This window comes from Somniosus microcephalus, chromosome 30 (genome assembly GCF_052327205.1).
Source record: "Somniosus microcephalus isolate GS21.2 chromosome 30, FLI_Smic_1.0, whole genome shotgun sequence".
Lineage (NCBI taxonomy): Eukaryota > Metazoa > Chordata > Chondrichthyes > Squaliformes > Somniosidae > Somniosus > Somniosus microcephalus.
The window spans coordinates 11,162,189-11,177,022 of record NC_141016.1 but is presented as its reverse complement, the minus strand read 5'-3'; the positions used below and the strand labels follow the sequence as shown (position 1 = coordinate 11,177,022).

At 55.5% G+C, this 14,834-nt stretch overlaps 1 protein-coding gene across 1 annotated transcript in view; it reads right to left on the bottom strand.

The window, feature by feature from the left end:
* Positions 1 to 14,834, bottom strand: part of sema4c (sema domain, immunoglobulin domain (Ig), transmembrane domain (TM) and short cytoplasmic domain, (semaphorin) 4C) — a 104,593-nt gene that overhangs the window by 7,342 nt on the left and 82,417 nt on the right. The window contains 5 exon segments of the mRNA XM_085970792.1: positions 887 to 1,038; positions 2,931 to 3,046; positions 6,148 to 6,370; positions 7,944 to 7,961; positions 7,963 to 8,118. Coding sequence (XP_085826918.1) covers positions 887 to 1,038; positions 2,931 to 3,046; positions 6,148 to 6,370; positions 7,944 to 7,961; positions 7,963 to 8,118 — 665 coding nt within the window.

The window sequence follows — 14,834 nt, the reverse complement described above, 5'->3', positions numbered from 1 at the left end:
ACTGACAATAAACAGAAGACGCCCCAGAATTCAAAGCCTCAACGCTCTTCCTGAGAGGAAGTCGTGAACCCTCGGATATTGGCTGGACGTGAACTAAATAAAACTCAACCTCAGCTCAGTGCAACACAGCTCAAGAGTTTCAGCACAGCTACATCTGACAGAGGATAGTGACAGTCTCACTTGCCTGTATTTAAGTAAAAATCTTGCTGCAATTTTTTGGCCAGAGACTGTAATTAGCTTTAAACTCTTTACAAATGAATGTAATGCTCCCCTCTCCCAAACTGACTTGGCCCGGACTCTTCTTGAGCTATGGTTCCCAGGGCAACAACAACTCTCTGGGATCTCATCCAAGTGGCCAATCTTCACGTGTCAATGGGTAATTTGACCGTGCACCAGAGAACAGCGCAATCCTGTCCTCACCTGATGTCACGTGCGTGCGGTTTAGAGAAACGATCACATGGAATCAGAGATGATGGTTGAGCTGTCAAACAATGACAATTCATCTGTCAAAAATTTGACAGACGAAACGTCATACGTTGACGTTCTCTGTAATCGGCTTTCCCTTAAATCGGCCTGCTGAGCCCGTTGGGTGGGCTTAACAAGGTCAATCAGGGGAAAATAGCGTGGGTTGGCCACAAGTCGATGGAGGCGGGACTGAAACCTGACAAGTGCAAGTCCCGCCTCTAAAAGCTCCCCATTGGTGAAAATCCAGCCCACTGTTTCTCTCTCCACAGACGCGACCTGACCCTGCGGAGTGTTTCCAGCATTTTCAGATTTCCGGCATCCGCAGTATTTTTGCTTTGGCATCAAGGCCACAAGCCCTGGTTCAGACTTTTCCTGCAATTTAACACGAATCCATGAGAATTCCACAAGCCCCGCTCCTTACCTGGTCAAGGCGTCGATCCTCGCGCACGCCCCGCTGGTCCAGGCGCAGTAGGGGTCCCGCGCCAGGATGCAGTCCGCGCAGCTTCTGTACCTCTCGCAGTCGGCGAAGGGCACCTGGACGACCTGACTCCGTGAGCCGGCGAACAGGAGCTTCTGCGGGAACGAGGGAGGGGGAACATCGGGATTAACGGCACCGTTATTATCGAGACCCTCCCCACAGCCCGAATGCCTCCACAACAACTTGTATTTATACAGCGCCTTTAATGCAGCAAACCGAGGCGCTTCACGGGAGCGTTGGCAAGCAAAATTTGACACTGAACCACCGAAGGAGATATTAAGGCAGGTGACCGAAAACTTGGTCAAAGAGATAGGTTGTAAGGAGCGTCTTAAAAAGGAGAGTAGAGAGTAATGTTCCCTGTTAAGTTACGCGCCAGCTATTAAATGGGGAAAAAAACACGCCTGCGCGAGAATTTGAATGGGCCGCGCACCCCAAAAATAAAAAAATCACGGGAACATTGGTAGAGAGGCGGAGAGGCTTCGGGAGGGAATTCCAGAGCTTAAGGGCCCAGGCAGCTGAAGGCACGGCCGCCAATGCTGGAGCGATGAAAATCGGAAGACGCGCAAGAGGCCAGAACTGGAGGAGCGCAGGGATCTCGGGATGGGGGTTGTGTGGGGCTGGAGGAGATCACAGAGATAGGGAGGGGGCGAGGAGGCCATGGAGGGATTTGAAAACAAGGATGAGAGTTTTAAAATTGAGGCATTGCCAGACCGGAAGCCAATGTAGGTCAGCGAGCACAAGGGTGATGGGCCACAGGTAGCAGAGCTCAGTGTTATGTGATTGACCAAGTGTTATTTTTATGGAATCCCATGCCATCTAAGGCAGCAGCTCCTTCTGCCCAAACCTGGCGTCTCTAGCTGAGAGACAGACTATAATTTTTTGGGGGGGATATAAGCCTCAGTGTGCTGGTGGGTGATCTGTCTTTCTGTGTTTGCATTCTCCCCACCACCTCCCCAGCAGCACAGTTACTTACTCACGTTGGGCTGCAGTTGTCAGAGTCTCTCTGGTACCTTAGCCCAGGGACATAAGACGTAGGAGCAGGAGACGATCATTCGGCCCCTCGAGCCTGCTCCGCCATTTAATGAGATCATGGCTGATCTGATCTTGGCCTCAACTCCACTTCCCTGCCCGCTCCCCATAACCCTCGACTCCCTTATCGTTCAAAAATCTGTCTATCTCCACCTTAAATATATTCAATGACTCCGCCTCCACAGCTCTCTGGGGAAGAGAATTCCAAAGATTCACGGCCCTCTGAGAAGAAATTCCTCCTCATTTCCAATTTAAATGGGTGCCCCCTTATTCTTAAATTATACCCCCCTGTTCTAGATTCCCCCACGAGGGGAAACATCCTCTCTGCATCTACCCTGTCAAGCCCCCTCAGAATCTTACATGTTTCAATAAGATCCCCTCTCATTCTTCTAAACTCCAACGAGTATAGGCCCAACCTGCTCAACCTTTCTTCATAAGTCAACCCCTTCATCACCAGCATCAACCTCGTGAACCTTCTCTGCACTGCCTCCAGTGCAACTATATCCTTCCTTCAAGGAGACCAAAACTGTACGCAATCCTGGGCAGTGAATGCCGAACAGGTTATCCGACTGCAGAAGGAGCGCGATCCCGCCCACGCAGGCGCACTGTTCCGGCAGGAAGCCTGACGGAGACACAGACTAGGGAGGGAACGTGTGCGTGTGTTGGAGTGCGTGTGCTGGAGTGTGTGCATGTCAATGTTCCCAGTAATTTTTCTTTGGGCCGTGCAGCCCCTTTAACGGGGTTTTTCCCCCCCCAATTTAAAAGCCGGCTCCCCGGTCCGCAGGACGGCCGCGCAGCTTAACGGGAACATTGGAGCACATGTCTGTGTGTGCGCGCCGTGTCTCTGTAGCACGTCGGCAATGGCGGGGGGGGGGGGGTTGCGCGAAGTTTAACGAGCCCCGGTGTCCTGCTGTGGTTTAACCCCGGTGGGCAGAGGAGAGAAATGGGGTTGACTTACCTTCTTCTTGGAGATGGCCAGGCTTTCCACGGGCTGGGGTTCTTCAAACAGCTGCAGCTCTTCAATGATGTGCATCTGCGAGCCAATCATTACAGTCTTGTGCAGCCAACCTGCTCCTATTGATCAAGGGGGGGGGGGGGGGGGAAAGGAGAGAAAGAAATGGTGCATGAAGAAGCCATTTAAAATAAGCCACAGCAAATAAAACACTACCTCCCCAACCAGAAAACTAGGACACAAATCCATCTGGATCAGGACTACCCCTTTTAGCCCAGTGGGTATGGTCACTACCTAACAAAGTAGCAAGTCAGGTCCCAGCTTCTGTCTGCATGAGGTTAACTGATCTCAGGTGAAGCAGCAGGCCTGTGCCCATTTATTCAGGGCCAGACTCGCTGGTGATGCCCCACACAGTTCAAAAGCCTGCATTGGCTCCCGTTCCGGCAACACCTCAATTTTTAAAATTCTCATCCAGGTTTTCAAAATCCCTCCATGGCCTCGCCTCCTCCCTATCTAGATGCAGGAAGGATGTTCCCAATGGCGGGGGAATCCAGAACCAGGGGTCACAGTCTAAGGATAAGGGGTAAGCCATTTAGGACTGAGATGAGGAGGAATTTCTTCACCCAGAGAGTGGTGAACCTGTGGAATTCTCTACCACAGAAGGCAGTAGTGGCCAATTCATTAAATATATTCAAGAAGGAGTTAGATATATTTCTTAAGGCTAAAGGGATCAAGGGATATGGGGAGAAGGCAGGAACAGGGTATTGAATTTGGATGATCAGCCATGATCGCATTGAATGGTGGAACAGGCTCGAGGGGCCGAATGGCTTACTCTTGCTCCTATCTTTTATGTTTCTATGTATCTCTGTAGCCTCCTCCAGCCCTTCAACCCTCTGAGATCTCTGCCCTCCTCTACTTCTGGCCTCTTGCGCACCCCTCCCCCCCGCCACCCCACCCCCCGATTTTAATCGCTCCACCATTGGCGGCCGTGCCTTCAAGCTGCCTGGATCCCCAAGCTCCGGAAATCCCTCCCTAAACATCTCTGCCTCTCTCTCTCTCTCCCCCCTCTTTTAAAACTCTCCTCAATACCTACCTCTTTGACCAAGCTTTTGGTCACTTGCCCTCATATCCCCTTGTGTGGCCTCGGTGTCAAATTTTGTTTGATGATCTCTCCAGTGAAGCGCCCTGGGGGCATTTTACTACATTAATTAAAGGCGCTATGCAAATGCAAGCGGCTGTTGTGTAATGCCTTCCAAGTGCGCACAGCGATCCCACAATCTCAGTGTCTTTCCGAGATTATATGGGAATATTTGGGTTTGAACACATCTATGAAAACGCTCAGTCATAAACTATCTGCAAACTATTTTCACATCACACTCCCCTGCAGTTGTAGTCTGTTATCAGTACCGCCCCTGGACTAAACTTGGCTGCACACTTTCAAGGCATTGGACTTTCCCACGGAGGGAATGTCAAGTAGCAGGGTCTACGGACATGCATTCTTCACCCAGTCAGTCACTCCTACCCAACAGCCGTTCCTTCTCAACATTACATTTCTTCTCCTGTTGGACAAGAGAGCGAGAGAAATGCCTTGGATTCACTACACGTTCCCGATCTCCCACATTAATTTGTTGCATTCAGTCTCGGCCTCCTTCTCTGACCAGTGCTATCCTGCCTCTCACAGAATTAGGCTATTTTTACCCACTAACCAGGAAAGCCAGGCCATAATCAAATCAACACCGCGGTGATCATTCCTCGGAATCTTTCTCCTCTTCCTCCGAAATCCGCTTTCCAACATATTTTCCCCCCTCCTGCCTGTTCTGAAGTCACAGAAGTCACAGAAACCCCACAGTGCAAATAGAGGCCATTTCGGCCCATCGAGCCTGCACCGACACATATCCCACCCGATCCCCGTAACCCCTACACCAACACATATCCCACCCTATCCCCGTAACCCCACATATTTAATCCCCCTAACACGAAGGGTCAATTTATCATAGCCAATCAACCTAACCTGAAGTCAAGGCTCAACACACCATCGGCCCCTCCAACTCATTCTTTCCCAGAACCTTCAAGCTGTGGAACTCCTCACCTCCTCCAGGCTTTCCTTCCCCCTAATTTACAGGCTCATAAATCTCAAACTTGGTGTCACCAAATCACTCCACCCTGATTCACCTCATCATCTCTGCTGCTCCATTCAACCTTGGTAACGTCCTGCGCTGGGGGCCTTCTCAATTTAAAAGAAAACCTCTTGGGTGATTCCTGAAAATTGTCCAGATTTCGTTGTCCTTCATCTTTCCTCTAAAGCCCAGGACTGAATCGAAGCACTTGTCGTGTGGCTTTTTCTCCCCCCTCCCCCCGCATCCCCCAATCATCCGACCCTTGCACGTGAGCTGGAGAAATGCCAAGACCAACCCAAAATGAGGAGATTTCAGAAGCCGCAATCTTTGGTCTCCGTTTTTACAAATCTTTTAACCACCATCCAGGACAAAGCAGCCCGCTTGATTGGCACCCCATCCACCACCTTAAACATTCACTCCCTCCACCACCGGCGTACCGTGGCTGCAGTGTGTAACATCTACAAGATGCACTGCAGCAACTCGCCAAGGCTTCTTCAGCAGCACCTCCCAAACCCGCGACCTCTTCCACCGAGAAGGACAAGGGCAGCAGGCGCACGGGAACACCACCACCTCCAAGTTCCCCTTCAAGTCACACACCATCCTGACTTAGAAGTATATCGGCCGATCCTTCATCGTCGCTGGGTCAAAATCCTGGAACTCCCTCCCTAACAGCACCTTCACCACACGGACTGCAGCGGTTCAAGGAGGCGGCTCACCACCACCTTCTCCAGGGCAATCAGGGATGGGCAATAAATGCTGGCCTTGCCAGCGATGCCCACATCCCATAAACAAATTTTAAATAAACTTTACGCTCATCAGGAGCTTGCAATGGAGAGCAGAAGGCCCCAACTGGCAGGATCAAGCACTCCTAAAGTTCTACCCCACCAACACGCATCAGTGTGCCATTCTCCACAGTTCTCGCAAGCGGTATGTGCGAGGAATTGGACTGGGCCGGCCCAAACTCAATTCGCACGGGGCCATTACCCCAACAATCTGAGCTGCATTTCAGCCCCGCTCCCAGATGTGAAAGCCCAGTGCCTGGACGCGCCACGCCGCTCGTTTCCCCCCTTCTAGCTTACGAAGAAGGGGTCCTGGTCAGAACTGACCTGTCCCAATAAACAGGACGTCGTATTGGTTCCCGTTCCAAGCCAACGTCCGGTCCACCACGATGCGGGTGTAGTTGACGTTTTTCTGGATGAGCAGAGGCCGGTGGCCTACCGGCTGCACCAGGTCGTCCATCAGCGGGTGATTCTTGGCAAAGTTGAGGGTGTTGTCGGGCAGCTCCAGCGACGTGTTGTAGCCGCTCATCCTGTGGCTGTTGGTGATGCACTGGGAACGAGGAAAAAAAGGTCACTCGAGGAAATGGAAGCGCTTATCCTGGAATTCCCACTAGCATTAACATCCCAACCATATTCCCCCCCGACCAATGACCGTGGGTACAAGAACTCCAGCTGGTGCGGTACTGAGCCCCACTGCGCAGGAAGATCCCGGGATCAAGGCCAGCACTGGGCTAGTCGGTCTCAGTTGAGAGGATGGGCGGAGTTTTCACATTGAATCCAGAGCCCGTGCTCTGAGGGGGAAGGGAGGGGGGAGGGAGGGGACCATTAGCGTTCCTGCTCCTGATTTCTGCTGGAGAGTGTCTCTTTGTGACTGTTGGGTGATCAACATGAACCAGTCTTGCAAGGGGCGAAGCAGCACCTCGGAATATTCCCACTGCCAGGTGGAGACCAAAATATAACAAGTGCAGAGAGCAGATTCCTGCCCAGCCTGAGCAGTCACCATCTGCCGGGTAAACTCCGGCTACTTGGGAGCCCCACCGTGTTCTACGCACCGACGGCCACCAGTGCTGGTAAAGTCCCATGTAGGTTCTCCAGAACTCCTGCCGGAACTTCAGCGGAAACCCCAGAGAATCGGCAAGAACATCCGGTTACACCGTTTGTCCGGGTCCTCCTGGATCGGGAATTTGACCCCAAAGACCCTACAACGATTGAATATGCAGTTAGACTGACCAGTTTCGGAAGTCTGTCATGCATACGGAACCTAAATTAGAAGGAACATGGCGGGTATTCCCTGGAATATAGAAGGCTAAGGGTTGATTTGATTGAGGATTTTGAAAGGATTTGATTGAGGATTTTAGGATTTTGAGAGGAATTGTTAGGGTAGACAGAGAGAGAGAAACACTTTCCGCTGCTGGGGGAGGCGAGGACACCTTAAAATCAGAGCCAGGCCTTCAGGAGAGAAGTTTCAAAACACTTCTTCATGCAAAGGGTGGTCGAAGTGCGGAACTCTCTCGCACAAAAAACAGCAGATGCTGGGGCTCAATTAATCATTTTAAACCTGAGATCGATCGTTTTTTTGCTAGCCAGGGGCATTAAGGGATATGGAGCCAAGGCAGGTGGGTGGAGTTATCATGCAGATCAGCCACCATCTCATTGAATGGCGGGACAGGCTCGAGGGGCTGAATGGCCTCCTCCTGCTCCTGTAGCTCCAGCACAAGTAGAAGCCCACAGGAGCCATTCCCCTACCACCACCCCCCCCACCCCGACCCCTCCCCTGACGATGCAGAGCCCTGCTGGATTACAGCTTCGAGGAGCAGCCCACCCTCCGGGGCCTCACCAGGTGGGCATTCTTCATGCACGAGCCTAGACAGGGAGTGTTGCCAAGCTCCTCGACTGCGAGGGGCCTCGCAGCCGAGCTCAAGCCTGTTCTCACCCAGACTGCATCCGAGCATGAATCAGCACCTTCGGGAGAACATTGAGGCTGGGGAGGCGATTAAATATTAAATTATTTTAGCTTTTTTTTTAATGATCTTCAAAGCTGAAAGATATCAAGAGAAGTTCTTGGCACTGAAAGGAACAGAATGAGTTGCGGTTAAAAAGCCTGCACACTCCGAGTGACTTACTGCTCCAGGCCTGGGACTCCGGCACCTTATCCGAATACTGGCCCCACTTGTGCGCCTGGTCCCGGTACTCCTTGTAGGGTCCACCGAACGCCCGCTGGATGTCTTCGATCCTGTACTGGCAGATAGCAGACACGTCCAGGTCAGCCCTGTGAGCAGATGGGAGGGTGAAGACAACCAGTTAGGACAGGCAACCCATCTTACCCACCGACCTCACAGCCAAGCGCGCCAGCTTCCAATCACATTACCCGCAAACTGACCGCGCGCCGGCGCTGGGCTTCATTCTGCATTTGGCAACGGCAGTTACAGATGGCTATTCAATTAATCAGAAACACGACAAGCTGTTTAAACCGTCGCTTTGCCACGCACAGTCTGGAGGCGACACGCTGTTAGATCCACTGCATGACATCATGGAAACGCACATGCCGTGTGTCAAAACTATGTACTGACTCTGTATCTAACCCGTGCTGCACCTGTCCTGGGAGTGTTAGATGGGACAGTGTAGAGGGAGCTTTACTCTGTACCTAACCCGTGCTGTACCTGCCCTGGGAGTGTTTGATGGGACAGTGTAGAGGGAGCTTTACTCTGTACCTAACCCGTGCTGTACTGCCCTGGGAGTGTTTGATGGGACAGTGTAGAGGAACTTTACTCTGTATCTAACCCGTGCTGTATCTCAACTGACTTGGAAACTTTCAGAAGTGTCAGCACAATGTTGTCGGCAGGCTGCGCTGACAGACACCCAGCCTGAATCACAGCCCAGGCTCCCAGACATTTATCAGCACACTTGTCAACTGCCAAGATTTTTTTTTCCCCAAATCTGAATTTTTGGATTATTGTCCAAAGTTCCAAGTTCATTCGGCTGTGTTCCAATTTATTGCACGTTTAAAATACTAATAAAAATTTTTAAACTCATCAACCTTTCATTTTTAATCCCATATTCACCTCATCCGGTACCCCACTGCCCACCTCCCTCTGCCCTCCTCTCAGCTACCTCACCCCCTCTCGCCCCCTGCCCCCTCACCTCCTCCTCACGCACCCTGCCCCCCTCTCCTCTCCCTGCCCCCCTCTCCTCCCCCTCACGCCCGCTGCCCCTCTCCACCCCCCTCACGCCCCTGCCCCCTCCTCATGCCCCCTACCCCCTCTCCTCCCCCTCACGCCCCCTGCCCCTCTCCTCCCCCTCACGCCCCCCTGCCCTCTCCTCCCCCTCACGCCCCCTGCCCCCCTCTCCCCCCTCACGCCCCCTGCCCTCCCCCTCACGCCCCTGCCCCCTCTCCTCCTCCTCACGCACCTGCCCCCTCTCCTCCTCCTCCTCACGCACCCTGCCCCCCTCTCCTCATGCCCCCTGCCCCTCTCCTCCCCCCTCATGCCCTGCCTCCTCTCCTCCCCCTCACGCCCCCTCCTCCCCCTCACGCCCCCTCTCCTCCCCTTCACGCCCCCTGCCCCCTCTCCTCCCCCTCACGCCCCCTGCCGCCCTCTCCTCCCCCTCACGCCCCCTGCCCCTCTCCTGCCCCTCATGCCCCCTCTCCTCCCCTTCACGCCCCTGCCCCCTCCTCCCCCTCACGCCCCCCTCTCCTCCCCCCTCACGGCCCCTGCCCCCTTCTCCTCACACTCCCCCCTCACGCCCCCCTCTCCTCCCCCTGCCCCCTCACGCCCCCTGCCCTCTCTCCTCCCCCTCACGCCCCCTCTCCTCCCCCCGACGCCCCTGCCCCCTTTCCTCACGCCCCCTGCCCCCTCTCCTCCCCCCTCATGCCCCCTCTCCTCCTCCTCACGCACCCTGACCCCTCTCCTCCCCCTCACGCCCCTCTCCTCCTCCTCACGCACCCTGACCCCTCTCCTCCCCCTCACGCCCCCTGCCCCCCTCTCCTCCCCCTCACGGCCCCTGCCCCCTTCTCCTCACACTCCCCCCTCACGCCCCCCTCTCCTCCCCCCTGCCCCCTCACGCCCCCTGCCCTCTCTCCTCCCCCTCACGCCCCCTCTCCTCCCCCCGACGCCCCCTGCCCCCTTTCCTCACGCCCCCTGCCCCCTCTCCTCCCCCCTCATGCCCCCTCTCCTCCTCCTCACGCACCTGACCCCTCTCCTCCCCCTGCCCCCCTCTCCTCCCCCTCACGCCCCCTGCCCCTCTCCTCCCCCTCACGCCCCCGCCCCCTGCCCCCTCTCCTCCCCCTCACGCCCCCTGCACCTCACACCCCTCTCCTCCCCCTCACGCCCCCTCTCCTCCCCCTCACGCCCCTGCCCCCCTCACACTCCCCCCTCACGCCCCCTCTCCTCCCCCTGCCCCCTCACGCCCCCTGCCCTCTCTCCTCCCCCTCACGCCCCCTCTCCTCCCCCCGACGCCCCCTGCCCCCTTTCCTCACGCCCCCTGCCCCCTCTCCTCCCCCCTCACGCCCCCTCTCCTCCTCCTCACGCACCCTGACCCCTCTCCTCCCCCTCACGCCCCCTCTCCTCCTCTCACCGCACCCTGACCCCTCTCCTCCCCTCACGCCCCCTGCCCCCCTCTCCTCCCCCTGCCCCCCTCTCCTCCCCCTGCCCCCCTCTCCTCCCCCTCACGCCCCCGCCCCCTGCCCCTCTCCTCCCCCTCACGCCCCCTGCCACCTCACACCCCCTCTCCTCCCCCTCACGCCCCCTGCCCCCCTCTCCTCCCCCTCACGCCCCCTGTCCCCTCTCCTCCCCCTCACGCCCCCTGCCCCCCTCTCCTCCCCCTCACGCCCCTGCCCCCTCTCCTCCCCCTCACGCCCCCTCTCCTCCCCCGCCCCCTCTCCTCCCCTCACGCCCCCTCTCCTCCCCCTCACGCCCCCTCTCCTCCCCCTCCCCCTCACGCCCCCTCTCCTCCCCCTCCCCTGCCCCTCTCCTCCCCCTCCCCTGCCCCCTCTCCTCCCCCTCCCCTGCCCCCTCTCCTCCCCCTCCCTGCCCCCTCTCCTCCCCCTCCCCTGCCCCCTCTCCTCCCCCTCCCCTGCCCCCTCTCCTCCCCCTCCCTTGCCCCCTCTCCTCCCCTCCCCCTCTCCTCCCCCTCCCCTGCCCCCTCTCCTCCCCCTCCCCCCTCTCCTCCCCCTCCCCTGCCCCTCTCCTCCCCCTCCCCTGCCCCCTCTCCTCCCCCGCCCCCTCTCCTCCCCCTCCCCTGCCCCCTCTCCTCCCCCTCCCCTGCCCCTCTCCTCCCCCTCCCCCTCTCCTCCCCCTCCCCTGCCCCCTCTCCTCCCCCTCCCCTGCCCCCTCTCCTCCCCCTCCCCTGCCTACTTCATCCTTTCCTACTTTTCCCCCAATATTTGGGATCAGACACATAACACATCGGAGGATAAATTTGGTTTTTATAAAGAAAGATTGTGCAGAACGTCAAAGAAAACCTAAACAGCCCCTCGAGCAAATTAGCTCCTGTATTTGGTGAACAGTCCTGACGGGTTAATAAGAAGAGGTCCCCGTGCCCCCACAGCTCTCGACAGTCAGTGAATGATCCTTTCTAGGCCAATGTCGCAGGGTTAAAACGGAAACTAAACACAAACAGTAGGACATTAAATCAGGCTGATGCCTGCTGGGCTCATGTGTGACGCCTTCCGGCACCTTCTGCCATGTGCCACTGAACAACAACCGTCTACCTGAGCCTGCCAGATGGAGAAATCATTCACCCCCCTCCCCCTCCATCTTCAAGTCCGACATTTCAACTTCGCAGCCTTTGAAACAAAAGAAAGGCTTTGGGGGGGGAACTGCATCTTGATCAAGATTGCCGAAATCCTCCAGGGAACACATTAGGAGAACATTTCTCCTTGATGTATCTCGAGCCTGCCGCAGTGAGAGTCTAACAGTTTACGGCCTCCATTCCCCCTTGTTTGTGGCTTCACATAACGGCTGTGGCGGCCCCAGAGGCTTCCTGCCCAGATTACACCGCCTTCCGTGCCAACAAGGCATCAGGTGAAAGGTTTCTCCCCCCACCCCCCCCACCGCCTCCCATCATCTCCCTCCTACCCTTCCCCGCCCGCCACCTCGCACGGAGGTGCGGTGCCGTCGGTCTTGGCACGCCTCTCCGGCAGCTTGTCCCCCGCAGCCTTCCTTCAACGTGCCAGCCTGTGCAGAGAGTGCCGGCGCACTCTTCGACCGTGGAGGGAAGCATCGTAGCCGAGCAGAGTCCCTGTCCGATAGTCACACGCAGACCCTCTCCACCGGGAATCGCTCGAGAAAGAGAGAGGGAGAGGGAGAGGGAGAGGGAGAGGGAGAGGGAGAGCGCGAGCGATCGAGGGTGGGAAACCTCCTCCGGTCTACCTCAGTGGCAGGACGCCGATTGTAGCAGCTCCTTCCAAACTGCTATCCCTGCCGGAGCATCACACCAAGTGTGTATTTCCCCGTCGTGTCATGGTGGTGGGGGGTGGGGGGGGGGGCGTACACCTGCAGCTCTGAACCATTCCACATCACCTCTGTAGGACGCGATGCTGCAAAGGCCCCAATCCACAGAGAAACAAAGGATGAGAACCAATGTCAATTTTATTTCATTTTTTGGTGCGTGGCCCATTCGAATTTGCCCCGTCACGCAGTCGTTTACACTGAAAAGCCGGTGAGCGGCCTGCGCGGGGCCTCCGGACCGCTGCTCGGGCCACGCAGCTTAGCGGGAACGTCGGTGAGAACTACCAGCGGCATTACCGTGGAAACCGTGCGCTTCACACGACGCTGCAGGAACACTTTCAAACTGCGGAACACAAGTGACAGGAGGCAAAGCTTCCCTGAACTGTTTCTGCCAACCGGAGCAGGTTTGGGGCCTAGCTGGAAGGCTTAATTTTCCCCTATTGTGGGGGGGGGAGGGGGGGGAAGCATTCAAAAAAAAGAAAAAAACCCAACAAAGTGCGGGGTTGATAGTGAAACTGCTGACTGACTGCACTACATTCCGAGAAAGTGCATCAAATCCTGGACAGGAAGCGACTAGCTGTGCACTTACTCTCTCTTTCACGTTCACTGGCAGACGGAATCAATGGAATCCTTACCCTCCCCCTCCCACATCGCCATCAGAAGCCTAAGCTCTGAAACACGTCTGGACTGCTTCTCGCCCCCACCCATCCCTTCTCCTGGGCTATAATCTTCCTTTCTGTAAACACGGAAGATAGAAGATAAATAGCGGCTGTCTGTTTACAGCAAGCGGGCCAAAAATGATGTTTTTAAAAAAATTTTTTAAAGATTTTATGGCCTCGGGTCTACTGGGATGGGTAGGACACGGTTACTGAGACCGGCTGGCAAACCTGACCGGCGAAGTCAAGGCGCTGCCCTGTGTGGAACCGCACAGATCGTCAAGCTGCCCAGTCAGTAGCTTTCAGCCAAAGCAGGAGTCGGCGCCCCTTGGTGTGTGGAGGTCAGGGTTCACGCACTTGATCGCCATCCAGACACACGTTCCAGGAAAGTGCGTTCCGAGTGGCTGAGGCGCAACTGCGATGCCCCGGCAGTCGAATAGTCTGTCGCTACCAACCGTCTAGCTTCATGCACGCAGGCTGGGCATTTATCGGGTACGGTAGCATAGTGGTTATGTTACCGGACTAGTAATCCAGAGCCAACAACAGAAAATGCTGGAAAAACTCAGCAGGCCAGGCAACATCCGTGGAGAGAAATTACAGTCGACGTTTCGGGTCTAACCCTTTTTCAAAACTGGAAAGTAAATGAAATAGATCGAAAGGCAGGGCTGCGATAGAACAAAAGAGAAGTGAAGAGACATTAAGAGGTATTCAAAACGAGACGAGATGGTGATAGGACTAGTGGAGACAAAAGATGGCTCAGATTAGGTGTGAAATGTGCTGGCAGAATGGGAGACAGCTGCCATGTGGGAGAGAGAAAAAAAGGAAAGGCGGTGGGGTTGGGGGGGGGGGGGGCGGGTGGGGAGGGAGGGAAAAACCAAAACAAAGGGGTGGGTAAAAAATATAAGTAAAAATGTAATAGGGGCCGAGGTTATGATCTGAAATTGTTGAACTCGATATTGAGTCCAGAAGGCTGCAAAGTGCCTAATCGGAAGATGAGGTGCTGTTCCTCGAGTTTACGGACTAATGAGCCGAAGACAATGGGTTCAAATCTCACCACGGCAGCTGTAGAATTTAAATTCAATTTAATAAATCGGGAACAAAAAGCTAGCGTCATTAACGGTGACCATGAAACTACCCGATTGTCGTAAAAAAAAACATCTGATTCACTGATGTCCTTTAGGGAAGGAAATCTGTCGTCCTTACCCGGTCTGGCCGGTATGTGACCCCGGACCCACAGCAATGCGGTTGACTCTTAACTGCCCTCCGAAATAGCCGAGCCATATTCAAGAAGGCGGCTCACCACCACCTTCTCGAGGGCAATAAATGCCGGCCTTGCCCAGCGACGCCCACATCCGGTGAATACATTAAAAAAGAAAGTTCAATAGTCTGAGCGTCACTCAGGTTCACGCACATGGACTGGGAACTTGGCAGAGGTCAACGGCAGGGTGACCTGGGTGGGGCTCGAACCCTTCAGAAAAAGTGGACAACCTTCCTGAAGGCCCGGTTGTTGTGTTCGGTCCCCGAGCAGCAGCTTCACTTCAACAGAATTCAAACTGTTTACACGCTGAACGACAGCAACTGGCAGAACACCGTGTTCTTTGGTATCTTCCAGGCGCAGTGGTAAGTCCTCGGTCCCGATTTATTTCTTCTCCTTCCAGCCCCCCCCCCCCCCCCCGCCCTCTTCCCCCTGGTGCTGACACCCTGCCGTTGGAAGAACAAACAGGCGTTTATAGAGCATTTTATCATCAATTCCCCGGCACTATGTAGTCAAACATGGCAGCCAATTTCCACACCACATGTGCCCACAAACGGCAACGGAGGTATTTTGGTCAATTCGTCTATTTTATTCCAGGGTGCTGGTTGAGGGGAGGCGGTTGGCCAAGACACCAGGGGACCTCCCTGCTTTTCTGCA